The sequence below is a fragment of the Rousettus aegyptiacus genome, unplaced genomic scaffold (assembly GCF_014176215.1).
Source record: "Rousettus aegyptiacus isolate mRouAeg1 unplaced genomic scaffold, mRouAeg1.p scaffold_m13_p_11, whole genome shotgun sequence".
Lineage (NCBI taxonomy): Eukaryota > Metazoa > Chordata > Mammalia > Chiroptera > Pteropodidae > Rousettus > Rousettus aegyptiacus.
In genome coordinates this window covers 93819976-93835353 of record NW_023416286.1, presented here as the reverse complement: position 1 = coordinate 93835353, position 15378 = coordinate 93819976, and the positions used below count along the sequence as shown (strand labels likewise).

General features: G+C 60.1%; 1 protein-coding gene and 1 pseudogene across 1 annotated transcript in view; one reads left to right on the top strand and one right to left on the bottom strand.

The window, feature by feature from the left end:
• MYOM2 (myomesin 2) overlaps positions 1 to 15378 on the bottom strand; it is a 53310-nt gene that overhangs the window by 17549 nt on the left and 20383 nt on the right. Inside the window, exons 12-21 of the mRNA XM_036228982.1 lie at positions 14342 to 14541; positions 13668 to 13721; positions 9471 to 9598; positions 7824 to 8007; positions 6925 to 7099; positions 5230 to 5351; positions 3886 to 4073; positions 3511 to 3637; positions 2120 to 2298; positions 791 to 905 (exon numbers count right to left, since the gene is read on the bottom strand). Of these exons, the coding sequence (XP_036084875.1) occupies positions 791 to 905; positions 2120 to 2298; positions 3511 to 3637; positions 3886 to 4073; positions 5230 to 5351; positions 6925 to 7099; positions 7824 to 8007; positions 9471 to 9598; positions 13668 to 13721; positions 14342 to 14541 (1472 nt within the window). The remainder of the gene's footprint in view (positions 1 to 790; positions 906 to 2119; positions 2299 to 3510; positions 3638 to 3885; positions 4074 to 5229; positions 5352 to 6924; positions 7100 to 7823; positions 8008 to 9470; positions 9599 to 13667; positions 13722 to 14341; positions 14542 to 15378) is intronic.
• On the top strand, positions 6358 to 6475 carry LOC118609494 (annotated as a pseudogene).

The following is a 15378-nucleotide window of genomic DNA, read 5'->3' as shown; positions in this document are numbered from 1 at the left end:
GGATCCTCCTCACGGGGCCTCCCTGCCTCACTCTGCTCCCCAAACGTCTGCAACCCCCCCCCCATGGCAGCGGGTCACATGACCACGCAACTCTCCCTCGGGTGGCTCCCGTGTCCCCACTTTTTCACTTGGGGGGATGTTTGTCACTTTCAAACAAGGCGGACACGCGGCCCCACCCAGGCCAGGGACGAGCCCTCCCTCGGGCGAGCGCGGAGGCTCCGCGGTTACAGAGCGGGAGACGCGGAGGGCGGGCCTTGGTCGGGGACAGGACGAGACCCCGCGAGCGTCGGGTCCGGGCAGCAGGGGACGCCGCGCGCAGTCCGGGCCCCGGCTCCGTCTGCGCCTGCGCGCTGCCCCCCCCCCCGCCCCCGCCCGGAGCTGCGCCCCTCGCCACCGCCACCCGGACGGGCTGCCCTCACTTGTGCCCAAGAGAATCAGCAACGGATTTGTAATTTCCTGATCGAACCCCAGCAGCGACGTGGAAGACCGGCGTCTGTCCTGCGCGGCGGCCACGCACGCTGCCCCGGGGTCCTCTCCCGCCCGCGGCTCCCCGCGGCCAGCGCCCGCTGCTGCGCTCGCCCGTCCAGCCCGACAGGCCGCGTGCGTCCCCGCCTCGCTCCGGCGTCCTGCGCACCCGCCGGACACACAGGCGCCCGCCCGCCCGGGCGCCACGCCTCACGCCCACCTGGCCACACGCCCACCTGGCCTCACGCCCACCTGGCCTCACGCCCACCTGACCCACCAGGCCGCACACCCACCTGGCCTCACGCCCACCTGGCCGCACACCCACCTGGCCGCGCCTCCAGCAGCACCGGCTCGGACGCGTCCGACGGCTTCCCCACGCCGCTGGCGTTCACGGCCCGCACGCGGAAGACGTAGGTGTGGCCCTGCTGCAGCCCGCACACCTGGAGCGCGGAGGTGAACCGATAGGGCCCTGTCACGGCGCACGTGTACCGAGCTCTGGTTTTAACAGTGACCACCCCCCACCCCCATCTGGAAGCCCCGCCCTCAGCTAGGAGGCGGGGCAGCAAGAGCTCCGCCTTCCTGATCCGACTTTGCAGAAAACGGATTTGCTACAATTTTGATATGTTCTCTTTGTTTTTTCTTTGCGTTTTAAAGCAGAGTGATAATCTTATTATCTGGTTTGTGATCTGGCATACCCACTTAACCCCATTCTCTGGGGTTAAATATTAAGCATGATTTTTAACGGCAAAATATGCCATCGTTTTTGACACACCAAAATTAAATCAAGCTCTTCTTATATCTATATAGATGGTGTTATAATCTGCATTGGAAATCGTAAAAAAACACTAAGTAGCTAAGTCCTAAGTTGTTCAGCTAGATTCTCCGGAGCCGATTTGCTCATCGAGAAGTAACGATCTTGCTTCTCGCTGTCCGCCGCTTTCCAGAAGAGACCGCTCTGAGGCCTCCGTGCTGTGCAGCCGTGTGCCGGCTCAGGCCTGGCCTTCCCCTCAGGGGAAACGCGGGTCACCTCTGTGTCTCAGCGGTACCACAGAGCCCACAGCCGAGCGAAGGCAGCGTCCGGGTGAGGGCGGGCGGCCGGCCGCGAGCCGGGGAGGTGGCTGCGAGCCGGGGAGGCGGCCAGCAGGGCCGAGGGCCGTTGGCACCGCAGACCCCGGGTGCTGGCGAATCGTAGGGACTAACGTAGAAACATTTGGAGAAAGACAGGCTAGAGCGATCTGCCCACTGCAAGTGTGTCGGACACGGTAAACCAGTCACGTGCGTGTGCGTGTGCACGTGCACGTGTGTGTGTGTCACCAGCGGGGCTTGCATCAGCAGCCACGTTTCACGTGGGAAAGGCTCTATACAATCATAATCACCCCGTGGAAAGCACGCACGGCAGCCTGTCCTCCGGGACTGTCTAGGGGTGTGCAGGGCTGTCAGCCGGGGCTGTGGGAGGAAGCGCACGTCCCCAGGTCCCCACGGCCAGCACGCGGGAGCCAGAGACGGCAGCCGCCCCCTCTGCAGGAACCACGTGCGGTCATTCTGCAGACGCACAGAGCTGAGGCCCCCTCCTCCCCAGTCGCCCGGCTGGTCTGCCCCTGAGGGGAGAACACCTGCTCCCAGGGGACACGGGTGGTGGGGGGGGGGGTGTCACCTTTAGATAGCGGTTCGCGGTTGCCGCCTCGTTGGCGGTGACCCACTCGCCGGAGTCGCCTTCCTGGTAGTCCACCAAGTAGCCGGACACAGGGCTGCCGCCGGCATACACCGGCGCCTTCCACAGCAAGACCAGCGACGAGTCCCTCACCTCGCAGAACGTCAGGTCGTAGGCAGGGCCTGGAACGGGTCGTCCGTGGGCACGTGCGCGCAGACCTCCGCGGAGAGCCCGCCGCCCCATGGACCCCGCCCCGGCCCCGCAGGCGTGGCCCACGCTCCCTCCTGGGGCTGCCGGCCGCAGCTCAGCGCGGGGCTCGGGGCTGGGCTAACGAGCTCGCCGCCAGCGACCGGGCGCCTCGGTGACGCGAACTGCTCCCCAGGGTCCCCCGCGCTGGCTCCGCACCAGCAGCACGCGTCGTAGAGAGAAGAGGCGTGGGGACGGGCGGCACTCGTGCGACCCGCCACCTGGGGCTCCCGTTCGGAGCCGACCGCCTGCGGCCCACGGACTCGCCAGGGCCACCGCCACGTGCCCTCAGGGCCGCTGCCTGAGCCCCCACAGCTACTCGCTGGGGGGTGGGGCCAACGCCCCAGGTCGGGGGACCCTGAGCGGCAGGGGGAGCTGGGGGCTCAGTCTGAACCACGTCACACCACTCGGCGTGTGGTGAGGCCACTTCCTGGAAGCCCTGGACACTCTGACCTTCCATCGACGTTGCTGAGGGGCAAAAACCAATCCCATTAAAACTGGCGCCAACGAGGTAAGCGCGTCAGGGGAGCGAAGGGCAGCCTGAAGCCTGGAGCTGCCCGGCTTCGCCCTCCGGGGTTTCGCTGCTTTGTTTTCTCTGAGCGCGAGCGTGTTACCCGCTGCGTTTAGGTTCCTGACGGATTACACGCCCGCTCCGAGCTGACGCCCGGTGCTCGAGACCGTGTGGAAGGCACAGGAAGGCAGAGCCCTGAGCAGGCGCGGATCTGCAGAACTTGGGGCCAAGGTCCCAGACGCGCGGGGGCGGGACTCCCGGCGTCACGCTCTGTGCTAGCCCCGGCCGGCGCTGTCCCCTCCTCCCACAAGGCCGGAGCCCGGCGTCCGTGGCCGCATCCTCGACCGTGGGACGCTGGCCCGCTGGGGACGGGTGCCCCTGCTGCTCCTCTCCCTTCATTCACACCCACACTGATCATTCTGCGCTTGTCGCCGGCTCACCTGTCTGCACCCCACCCAAACTGCGGGCCACCCTCAGCCTTGCCCGGCCCCGCACAGTGGGGGCGGTGCCGTGGCGTGTGTGAGCAGGGACCACGCCCTGCTCGCTGCAGAGGGGTGACGGGCTGCTGCGGTCTGGGGGGGAGCCAGAAGCCCGCTTCTCAGCCCTGCCCCCCACGTCCAGGGCTCGGGCCCCTCACCAGGCTCCGGTGCCGTCCAGGCCTCGCACGTGAAGAGCTCGCTGGGGTCTGAGGGCCGCCCGACCCCCGCCACGTTGCTGGCCGCAATCCTGAACTCGTACAAGGCGCCTTCCGTCAAGCCTTCCACCTGTTCAGGTTGTGTTCACGTTAATACGCAAAACATAAGCCACGTGACGTCCGGTCCGTTGGGGGCGAGGGGTACAGGTGACAGTGAGGAGGAGGAGGGGAGGGGAAGGAGGAGGGGAGGGGAGGGAGGGACGGTGGGGGAGGGGAGAGGGGGAGGGGAGGGGAGGGGGATGGGGAGAGGAGGAGGGCTGGGGGTGGCGGGAGGCGCTGAGCGGGATCACGGGGGACAGACGAGCGGTCGGCACCCACCGTCAGGACCCTCTCTCGGACGGGTGCGGAATTGACCTCGTGCCAGTTCTGGTGACGGGCCTCGCGCTTGTCTATGAAATACCCGAGGATGGGCGCGCCGCCGCTGAACCTGGGGACCTTCCAGCCGAGCGTCATGGAGTGGCCGTCGCAGTTGAGGAGCGTGACCCCGTAAGGGTGGGAGGGCACGGCTGCGAGGGAACAGGGAGGTGACCGGGGCGCGGCCCTCTCGCCCTCTCTCCGCCCACCCTTCAACCATCTTTGCTTTTCTCTCCTTTGTAAAAGAAAGTTTAGGAAATGCTCTCCTGTATATTTATGGCTATTTCTAACACGGTCCCCAGAACGTCACTAACACCAAGGCAACAGGCTACTTAACACCAGCTGGACTCGTGAGGTGACGGCGCCTCCCCGCTCCTCCGAGGGGAACCTGCAGAGGAGTGGGCGCCGGGGCCCCCGTGGGGGCCGCCGAGGCCAGGGAGCCTTCGCCCCCGCCTGGCTGCACTGGGTCAGCTCCACCGAGCGTGAGATCATCGGCAATGAGCCATCTTTTCATAACACGCTGGAAAAAAATTTTTGTCTCTGGTTTTCCCCAACTCTTAGTAACCTACAGAATAAAAATTTAAACGATTGGTTTTCATTTCACAGGAATGACTTAAAGAGGCAGGTGGGGAGTGTTTGAAAGTTGCCTCTTGGGAAAAATAGATTAGAATGACGACCTTAAAACAAAAACAAAAATTTACTCTTTGCTCTACTGCCCACCTAAGTATTATCAGATTTGACATTACTTGGAAATTCTAGAAACATTATTGTTAGAAATCGTAATTTCAGAAAAATATTTTTAAATTTAGTTGGAGAGAAAGATAATTAAACAGCAAAGCATTTCTCTCAGAAGGCAAAAGGTGATACTATGATCCAAAATGTGAGGTAAGTGACCTTTCTGTTTCAAACTGTTCCTCAAAATGTTCAAGCTACAAGGTGGGGTCACGGGAAATAACCAGTGACAAGAACCAAACAACAGCTTTGCAGGTTCTCTGAATCAAGAATAGCTAGACAGTCCCGCGACATTCGGTCTCAGCGTCTGTTTTGGAAGGAGAGACGCAGGCCCCGCGGCAACTGTCTTAACGTGGGTGCAGGAACAAGGCAACAGGGGTGGCCTGCAGTAGCATCCTCTTTAATTTGCATTTCATCAGCATCTCTCCATTTCTCCCTCTCCCCCTGGCATTTCCAGCACCACCCCCCCCCCCGTCTCCTCTGAAGACACCCTGAATGGCATCACGAATGTTTGTTCCTGCAGAAATGAAAGCCCATTGGGTACCCCGAAACGGGAGGGCGCAGCGCCAGACTTACTGAGGGCGGCCTGGACCTTTATGGCGTCCGACTCCTGCGAGTTCTCGCTGGTGCCCACGGCGTTCACCGCCTTGACCCGGAAGATGTACTGCTCGCCAGGCGTCAGGCCGTGCACCACGAATCTGGGGGGACAGGGATGGTGTGTCACCAGGCTCCGCCCCCGTCCTCCCGTGGCGGCGGGACAGAGCCTTTGAGCGCCCTTTGAGCGTCCTCGCCGGACCGAAAGGGCGCCGGTTTCCTGATGCTTCGCATCCGGTTACACACACCTGTCTCCGCTTTCTTAGCTAATTGGTTGGGACCGACACGCAGGGTCAAAGTGCAAGGTGGAGACACCCAGTTCCAGCAGGACCTGATGTGCCAGGGTCTCGGACGCAAAATGCGAGGCCCTTGCCACCGCCAAGCGACCCCACTCAGCGTCAGAGTCACCTGCTCTGTGCAGTGTCCTGGTTCTGTGTGATCGAAGGTGTGTTATAAACCCCCAGGCGCGGGAACTTCGCGAGAAGCCGTTCCCCGTGGGGACGGGGAAGTCAGCCGAGCGGTGCTGTCCTTCACCGCCCGAACCCCGAGGGGGGACCTCCCTCCCAGCACCGGGGGGACCCCCTCAGCACTGTGAGGAGCATCATGCGGGAGACGGCGGGCATTTCTCCCGCAGAGCCTGCGAACACGTGGAAACCATTCACGGAGTTCCTGCCCTGAAGTGACATCTGAAGTGTCCGCTTCTGAGGGAGCCTCCTGCCTCTGCTGGCCACGGGCTGGGATAACGTAACCATCATTCTCCTCCGCGCCCCTCTGCTTTCTGTAGCCACCGCTTTTTCCAATTATTAAAAAAAAAAAGTTTGAAAAGGAATGATGGCTGTGCCTGACCTGCTAACCCATCCCCAGTGGAGAAGCTGACAGCTGCCTCATTGCCCTAGGAAGCACGTCCCGGAGCAAACCCCGGAACCGCAGACGACCTCAGCACCCTCGGGGCGAGCGACAGCAAACCCGATGCTAAGCAGAGGTCCTCGCCCTGCACCTCAGAGTCCCCACCCCACCCCGAACAAGGTCCCCAGGCTTTGTCCCGGCCGGCAGCCAGCAAAGAGGACTGTCAGTTATGAGAACCAAGCAATTTTAAAAGTTCGGAAAATCATCTACGGCCACACCACCCTGAACGAGCCCGATCCCGTCTGATCTCGGAAGCTAATCCGGGCCGGGCCTGGTTAGTGCTTGGATGGGGACCACCTGGGAAGACCAGGTGCTGTAGGTATAAATAATAATAAATAAAAAATAAGAGATTGTAAGCTGACAAAATCCTTGCAATCTGTGAGGTCAACCAAGGGTTGCCTCGCCTAAAAAAAAAAGAAAAAAAAGTTCAGAAAATCAATGTGGAAAAATAAGACACCTTCCGCAGCACAAGGGCCATGTCAACTCTCCCCTCAGAGGTCAGTTTAAGTGCTCATTAGGCCAGAGGCGCCAAGGAAGTTCTGGAACTCCTTTTACAACGGCAGGAAAAGCGCTTCGGCCAAGAGCACCGGAGCCGGCTCAGCGACCTCGGAGCCGGGCGCCCTGGTGAGCGCGTGAGAACGCAGACTCAGGCGGACACTTCCCAGACCCACCGCTGCCTGCCCTGGGCCCCCTCAGCGTGCGCCGCGTGTCCCCGCTCTGCTTCCCGAACGTGACTCCCGGGCGGTGGGCCGGGGCTCCTGGGCGCGGCACCTGTTGTAGCTGATGGGCTTGTGGTTGCACGGCTCCCAGAGGTTGGACCCTGCCACGCAGCAGTCCACGTAGTAGCCCAGCAGGTCCTCGTCCTGCCGCGGCCTGTCCCACTGCACCACCACCGACGTCTTAGTGTCACGGGACGCGAGGACCCGGCCAGGAGCGGAAGGGGCGGCTTTGAAGGGGAGACACGAAGGGGCGTGGTCAGCGCCTCTGGCAGACGCACCAGACCCTCCCGGCCCCTCTGTCCGCGGGGTTTGGGCCAGCAGGTGAAGTTTGCGCAAGGAGGACGGGACAGGGACACAAACAAGGGGTGGGCGAACAGTCAGGGGACCCCAGGGGTCCTCACCATCCTCTCTGTCCTCCCAAGGCCCCACCTGTCCCCAAACAGAAGGACGTGTGATCGCAACATGTCCCTCACAGCCACCAAGGCTGCTGCAAACCCCCGGTGTCACACACACTTTGGCTGACTGGGTGCCAACTGCCTTGGATGAGAATTTAACACTTGCGAGAAAGCAAGACGCATTTCCATCGGCTCCAGCGGCCTGGAGAGGGGACCCGGGTGCCTGGCCTGCTGCCCAGGCACCCTCTCCCCAGCAGGCCAGGATGTGTACGGCAGCACGTGACCCCCTCGGGGAGGGGGCTGCGGCCATGCAGGGAAGAGACTCCAGCACACTCAGCGTTGAGTGACCGTTGCCTAGAAATGTTCCTGAGCCATTCCTCGCTTTCACAGAGGGAGATGGAATTCCGAGGCATGGCAGAGAGAGCATCGCCTCACGGAAAGGAGACACCTTGAATTTTAACTCCCAGGCAGCGTTTGTCCGTGCAGAGTGGTGGTTATGCGACGTCGCCTTATCCGGGGCCCCTCCTCACTCCGGCCACATGCTGTGACCACTCACCGACCGTGTCCTGGGCCTGGATGGGGGGTGTGATTTCCGACGGCTCGCTCAGGCCATGCTTGTTCGCGGACAGAACTCGGAACACATACGGTTTCCCCTCGGCAAGGTCGAAGACGGCGTATCGAGGGGACCTCACGGCCACCTGGGCGTTGACCCGTTGCCAGCTGCCACTCCCGACCATGGACTGCGGGAGAAACAGGGCCGGTGACACAGAGCCCGGGCTGCCCCGCGTCGCGACGGGGGGGGGGGGGGCGTTCCATCTAGCTGACCAGACCGCGCTTCAGGGGCGTCCACCCCGTACCCGCCGACTGAACCGTCAATAAATCTGTCCTGAACTTGATGAAAGGGGGGCCAATTTGGAGAAGGGGTAAGAAATTATCAAAAGTTGGAAATGCTTATCAGTAAAATTTTCGCTAAAGAGGGGATAATTAAGCCATAGATAACTTAAGGGACTCAATACAGAGGTTATACTTCTAGTAAAACGGAATGAACTGTAAACAGTTAAAGATAATTTAGGAATACAGTCATAAAACGCTGTCATAAATCAACTGTTCGCTTTTCATTTAAAATTGTTACTATTTTGCAGCTACTTATAGTGGTAATTATGTAACCGCAATCCAGATAACTAGCAACAGGGTAAGGTACGTTGTGATACATTCATATTAAAATGTAGCCTTTAAGTTATTGTATAAAGAGGTCTTTAATAGGGTGAGAAAAATTAGATCATTTTGTTAAATGCAAATAAAATTTAAATTGTTTCCATGATATAGCAAGTATATAAAAACTTGTAGTGGAAAAGACTGAATACATACACCATTTGTTAATGTGACTGTTTTCTATACAACGGAATTATTGGTGGTTTTAATTTTATTCCACAGAAGGTCTGTGGGGTACAGAGGTTGGTTCCGAAATGCTGTCGGTCACACACAGTTATACACGTGCCCACGTGTGTGCGCCTGTGTGCGCACATGTGCACGTGTCCATCTGTGTGTGTGTCCGTGTGCATGTGTGTCCCTGCGTGTCTGCATGTGTGTATCTGTGTGTGCATCTGTGTGTTTATGTATTCATGTATGTCCATGTGAATGTGTCCGTTTGTGCCTATGTGTGTGTCCCGTGTGTGCTGTGTGTGCATGTATCAGTGTGTAGCCATGTGCGTGTGTCCATGCGTGTGTGCGTGCGTGTGTGCGCGTGTCCAGGGCTGCAGTGCACCAGCTATCGCCCCACACGCGTCCAGACCTGAGGTCCTGCCGCCGGCCACGCCAGCCCCGCCACCTGGAGCGGGAACTGCTCTACGACGTCGCCACCCAGTGGCCACGCGGCGTATGGACAAGCTGCGAGCAGCAGCAAAGGACCTGCGGCTCCTCCCTGGTCTCGGGGGCTCAGGTTGCCCCTGCCCGGTGCCCACGTGGACAGCAGGGACTCTGGGACCGGTGACATGGCTCGCGCGGACGGCGCCATGCCAGAGGCAGGACAGTGCGGCTGGCGTGACGTGGGCTCGTTACAGACAGCTCGGCCGCGCGGAGCCCCTCCCGCGCTGCCGTGAGCAACCGCTGCCCGGTGGCTCTGGCCGCTGCTCCCTTCAGGCCGGCGGAGCAGGCCCTGGACCTCCGACCTCCCGCAGGCCCGCCGGCTCGGTGGGCGGGGTACCTTCTCCACGAAGTACGTCAGAGGCTCCTTGCCGCGGGGGGCGGGCGGGTCCCAGCTGAGGACCACGTAGGTTCTGCTGATCTCGGAGGCGTGCACGTTGGTGGGGGGCCCTGGAATGTGGACGTCGCCTGCAGGGGGAACAAGCCCGCTGAGTGCCCGGGGCGCCGCGCTAGGCCCGGCCTCGGACCGCCGCCAGGGGGCGCGCCGCGGGCGTGCGGCCCCGGCCGTTGCTGGTGTCCTTGGCTTCGCTTCTATTCTGGGAAAGTACACGAGCTGCCGGCTCGGACTGTGCGCTCAGAGCCAAGGCGGCAGGCCAGCCAGGTCACCGGAGACGGGTCTAGGGCAGAGTTCCCGCTAAGGCCGGGGGCAGGCCCGCCCGGAGGAAACGCAGCTGTCCCCCGAATGCAGCCCTGACCACAAGGGGGGCTGTGCCCAGAAGGCACTGCCACCGTGCTCGGCACCGCGGGAGCCTGGCCGGATGTCCCCACTCTCTCTCCTGCTCTCTTCATCCCGGGGGTCCTCGGAGCACTGACTCTACATGTCAGCTCCCAAAGCACGTCGCTGTCCCCCATGGCCCGCCCTGCAGCACGCTCACAAGCCCGCTACGCCGTGCCTACGCCCGCGAAACCCCGGAGTGGCGGCGCTAAGCCTCCGCAAGTGATCAGGACAGCCCATCTGCCGTCCCACACGTCCGCTCGACCTCCCTTCTGACCCGAGTCTTTTTAATGTCACGTCAGCTGTCGGGTGTCATGTTCCAATCGCAGAGCCATCCGAAGCAGGCGGAGGGTCCCCGGAGCACGAGCCGTAATTGGAAACAAAGTATCGTGAGCCTCAGTTAGCTTAGCACTTGCTCAAGAGGCTTGAAACCCCGGGACATCTCTGAGCCTGTCTCAACGCCCAGCTGCCCTGGGGACTCCCCTGCCAGCGATGAACCGAGCAGCCACACGAGAACCGCGCAAAAGGACCGGGTTCCCCCCAACCAGTGCCCATGTCGGGGTGTACCCCAGTCCACGAGCCTCCTGAGCTAGGGGCACCCAGCAGGTGGGGCCCCGAGTCCTGGGTGGAGCGGCGCCTCAGGGCCCGGCCGCCTGCTCCGGACCTGTGTGCTGTTTCCACGCCCGAGGTGACACAGAGAGAAGGTGTGAGAACGTCCCTGGCGCCAGACACAGACCCCAGGACAGGGGCTGCAGGAGGTGAGGGGAGCCGCATGGCGTGTGCACCCCGATGCAGACCAGCACCCCACTCTCTAATCCCAGTGCCCCGCTGCTTGGGCACCTGGCATAGAGTGTCTCAGCCCAGAGAAATGGAGGAAGAAGCTTTATCTGAGGCCAAGGCGAGAAGGAAGAACTCAGCTTTTGTCAGCAGGGGGTCCCCAACCAGGGAAAGACGCTCGAGATTACTGAGGCTTTCAGCGCCCCCTTGGGCAACGCAATGGCATGGGCCTCAGATGGGCAGGTGACCCCGGCCACGGGCAGAAGACAACAGGATTCTGAGTGGCCCCGGGCACCGAGGAGAAGCCCAGGGACTAAACAGACATCCTCAGCGACCTCTGCAGCCCCCAACAGGGAAGGTGGAGAGGGGAGGAGCCGATGACAGCGGAACACACACACTCGTCCTGGGTGGGTCCTGCCCTCAGGCTGCCATCAGCGTTGAGGCCTCCCGGGGCCCTGTTCTCATGGGTCTGCTCAGGACGGATCGAAAAGGCAGAAAAGCGAAGCGTCTACCGAAGTCCACACAGCCACTGACCAGCTGCCCTGGGGTCCGAGGCCAGGACTCGATTCCAAATCATGGGCTTCGTTCCAGAAACCCAGGGGAGGCACAGCCCGCCCAGAAGGTTTTTCTCTGAGTCCATGTGACATTTACTTGGAACTTGCGGGACCCGAGATGGCAGGATTCAAGAGCACACGCAACCATGACTGAGTCCCGCGGCCTTCGTCCGGGACGGTGGCCTCCCGCGTACACCCAGCGTCCGCGGCCTCAAAGCGGTGGCTCCGCGCCCCGCGAGAGCCACGTCGGCCTTTCCCAGACGGAGCGTCTGTGTTTCAGGGAGCAGCTCAAGCAGCGCTGGCAAAGGCGGATGATGTTAAGAGAAGAGAATAGATAGGAATTTAAACACTTAACAGGAAGACACTAACCGAGACTAAAGCGATGATAAAAATTTTAGCAAACCACCTAAAAGAGCGGAGGAGCAATTTTTCAACAAACAAAAGTAATGCTTCGTTTTCGTTAAAACAAATCTCGTTTGCCCGTTCTTTTCTAGCTAAAACAACGTGAACAGCGGAACGGTCAGCTTGGATGCAGGAAAGAAAGATGGTAGGAAAGGAGAGAACTCTCATGGCGCGCTTTTGAGCCCAGAAACGGTTTGCTTTACAACACTGTGGAATCTCTCTCCAAAGACTTCTTAAAAGAAGGATCCGTCATCGGACGTGTGTACACAGATGGACTCACCGAAGCGTGGCCGGTGTGCGGGCGTTCCCGGCCCGCCCTCGTCTGCTCCGGCCACGGGAACTGCCAGCTGGCTGCGTGGAAGCCTCACGCCAGGACACGCCAGGACACCAACGCCCTTCGCGCTGGGCCCCGGCTGCGCCGACATCCCAAGCCGGGCAGTGCCCCAGCGGAGAGCATGCCAGCCTCTGCCTCTCGTGACCCGCCCCCAGACAGAGCCCCGGAAGCTTCCCCAGGCTCTGACTGAAACACACCAGGTTCGAGACGCTTCAAACACCACCGAGGCCCGGGCTGAGTGGCCAAACCTGCCTCCCCGTGAGAAGGGAATGCGGGAAATACTACCTGTGAGGGTTTCGGTTGGATATGAGACCTGTCGTACCTATGATCCAAACTTCCACTTCACCAGCTGGAAAACCAAGGCTGTGAAAACATGTTCTCTCCCTATTTGGCGCCTCGTGGACAGCTGGACAACCACCTTCCAATGCATCCGTATCTACGCGTAAAAAGACAGCCTCGCCCCCCACACGGCGCAGCTCCTGTCTAGGGATGGTTTACGAGACGCCATCATTCCGTATCCGTTACTTTTCACAATGCACATTTCATGATCGACGCACATCAATACGGTAATTTGCGCGTCGCGGTTTTCGGTGGCCGGTTACTGGATTTTCATCCCTGCGTGCCCACTCGGGGTAACTCAGATCACGGGTCCCGTCTGCCTTCCCGCAGGAACCTCCCTCCTGCTATCACCCGGGGACACTCTGACCTGTTCGAATATCTCATTTCTGAATCGGTCGCATCAGAAGCCAGGGCAAGGCGCCCTTCCCAAACCGCCCCGACCGGGCTCGCCTCCGGCCTCCAAGTTCTGGACGCAGAGATTCTAACTAAGGCCCTAAATGTCCCCGTGAGACCAACCGGAAGCCTTGAAAGGTGTCCCTCTGGCAGGTACATGTACCTTTCGAGACACTAGAGAAAAATATTTATGGGGCAGAAGATAAATGGTTGCGGACATCGTCCGTGGGCAAACGCAAAACTCAGCCGATGACTTCCGCCTCCGCGAGGACAATGTTCGGGGCCGATACGGTTTGGAAGAACAGCTCGAAGTCCATCTGCAGCTCCAACCTCATCCACTCTTCTCAGTTTCGCTCATTTTCCTCTGTGAACTCTAAGTCCAACTAAAATGTTGGGATTTCTGTTTCATAATGATAGATTCTCCTTATTAAATCTATCTTTCTGGATATCTCTGGAAAGAATATTAAGTATTCATAAAATCCAGCAAGGACCTGATTTGATGGGAAAGGGTCGACCCTTTAAGTTAAAATATTAGAAATAAAATTTTTGCTTAAGCAAATAAAACAAAATACTATTCCAGTAACAGCATCTGTGAGAGAGAAACCTGGCATCAGCCAGTAATCAAATCTCAGGCTCAGTTTGCTTTCTTTTCCGTATGTCCCCAAAAGAATGCCTTATTGGACCCCGGTGAAAACAGCGTCCAAGCCTCACAGCACCGTGACCTTCTTCCTCACACCTTCGTTCTGTCTGCTTTTTTTTTTTTTTTAACTTCTATAAACCTTAAGCTTGCTGGAACTACGGTTCTTAGTTTTACATATAAATAGGTGTTCGAGCTCGCTCTCTCTCTCTCTCCCTCCCTCCCTCCCTCCCTCTCTCTCTTCCTCCCTCCCTCCACCTCTCATCTGGAATTACAAGCCTAAACCCCTAGGGCACGAGCAGCTGAAACAGAGCAGAGTCACCCACCTTCCAGGTCGTCCTGGTAGATCACAATTTCTTTGTCCCCCTCCAGGTGGACCGCTGCAGAGAGAAAGGGCGATGCTGACGTGGGCATCCGAAGGTTCCCTAAGAAGGTGCCGGTTTTCCTAATCGGGCACGGGGTCCGAATCGCCTTTGCGAAGGTGACTACAGCGTGTTCACCGCCCTGGCCTAACCAGAGTTGATACCTTGGAAAAGGTCCTAAAAATAGCAACACTGCTCAACTCTTGGTTTTGGAGTCAAAGGACCGTGCAGATAAGGAAAACGCAGCGGCTCCCTGAAACCCGTAACCGAGGGCCCGACCCCTCTACGGTACCCACACGCATCCTGTGAAATTAAAATTCCCAAGCGGAGTGGCTGGCTTGCAACACTCCCTAAGCGCCCTCGTGTGTCGAAATCACACCATCTGTGGGCTCAGGACAGGCTGGTTCTGCACCCACTTAGCTGCCTTTCAGCGACGGGCATGGGGAAGCGCAGCTCACTGCGGCACGGGCGTCAGCCTGGGCGCAGCCAGGTCACGGGGGACGCGACGAGGACCCCCCGCCCGGTGCAGCCAGGTCACGGGGGACGCGACGAGGACCCCCCACCCGCCGCGACGACGTTCTCAAGGGCGGCCCCACGTCCCCCAGGCGTGCTCGGAACTCGAAGCCTTGGCGACTCACCTTGCAGCCTCCTGAGGTCGGCGGGGTCGAGGGCGGCCACGGCGTCGGAGACCCGGGACGGCCGGCTGACGCCCGCGCTGTTGACGGCCCTCACGCGGAACGCGTACGAGCGGCCTTCGCAAAGCCCCGTCACGGGGTACCTGCAGACCTTCACGGGGGCGTCATTGCACTGCAACCAGTTGTCGGTCCCCACTTCGCACCTTCGGGCGAGAAAGGGCGCAGAGAGGGGCGGGCAGCGCGGTCCGATGAGTCGCGCGGTTCGTGCGTGTTCTACGCACGCGGAGGAAGCGGTCACGCGGGAGACGAGCTCACGCCGCCCGATGCCGTCGGGAAACCCCCCGACGTACGCGGCGGACAGGACAGAGTGGAGCTGCTCGTGGGTCCCGGCTGGAGGGCGGGTCCTGACCCCGGGTCCCGACCCCCACGTGGAGGCGAGTGCGCCCCCGAGCACCGCATCAGGCCCGCGTGAGAGCCTTCCTTTTCAGCTTACACCACAAAATCTTGGGGTGCCCCTCAGCTCCCTGTCTGCCGGAAGCTAAGGAAAGGAGACCACCCTGCACCCCGTGTCACAAGGACGGACCTGGCCCCACGAGCCCGGGGGACTCACGGGGCCCCTGACCCTCGGTCCACTCCGGGGACGGCAAGACGCCGCTTTCTGGCACGCCACTCGTGGGGCAAGTGGACGTGTTTCGTCCTGACGTCTGGACATGTGAAGAGATTAACTCCACCCTGCACAGGCCGAGATGGCCCAGTACTGAACCTTCGCGTCACGAGAAGCCGGTTTGGCCGGGGGGTTGGAGAAATCTTCACGCACCACAGGGGACTGGAAAGGGCTTTGGTTTGGTTGTTTCCTCATTCGAGGCAAACCCTGAACCGTGTCCTCCGCAAACCCGGGGGAGCGTATCGAAACAGCGTCCGGCGGAGGTGTCGGCCGGACGAGGAGCCGTGCTGGGCGACGAGAACGTAATCAACGGAACGTCGGAATACCAAGCCGACTGATTTTTCTTCCAAACTAACCAACCTACATGGAGTAAATT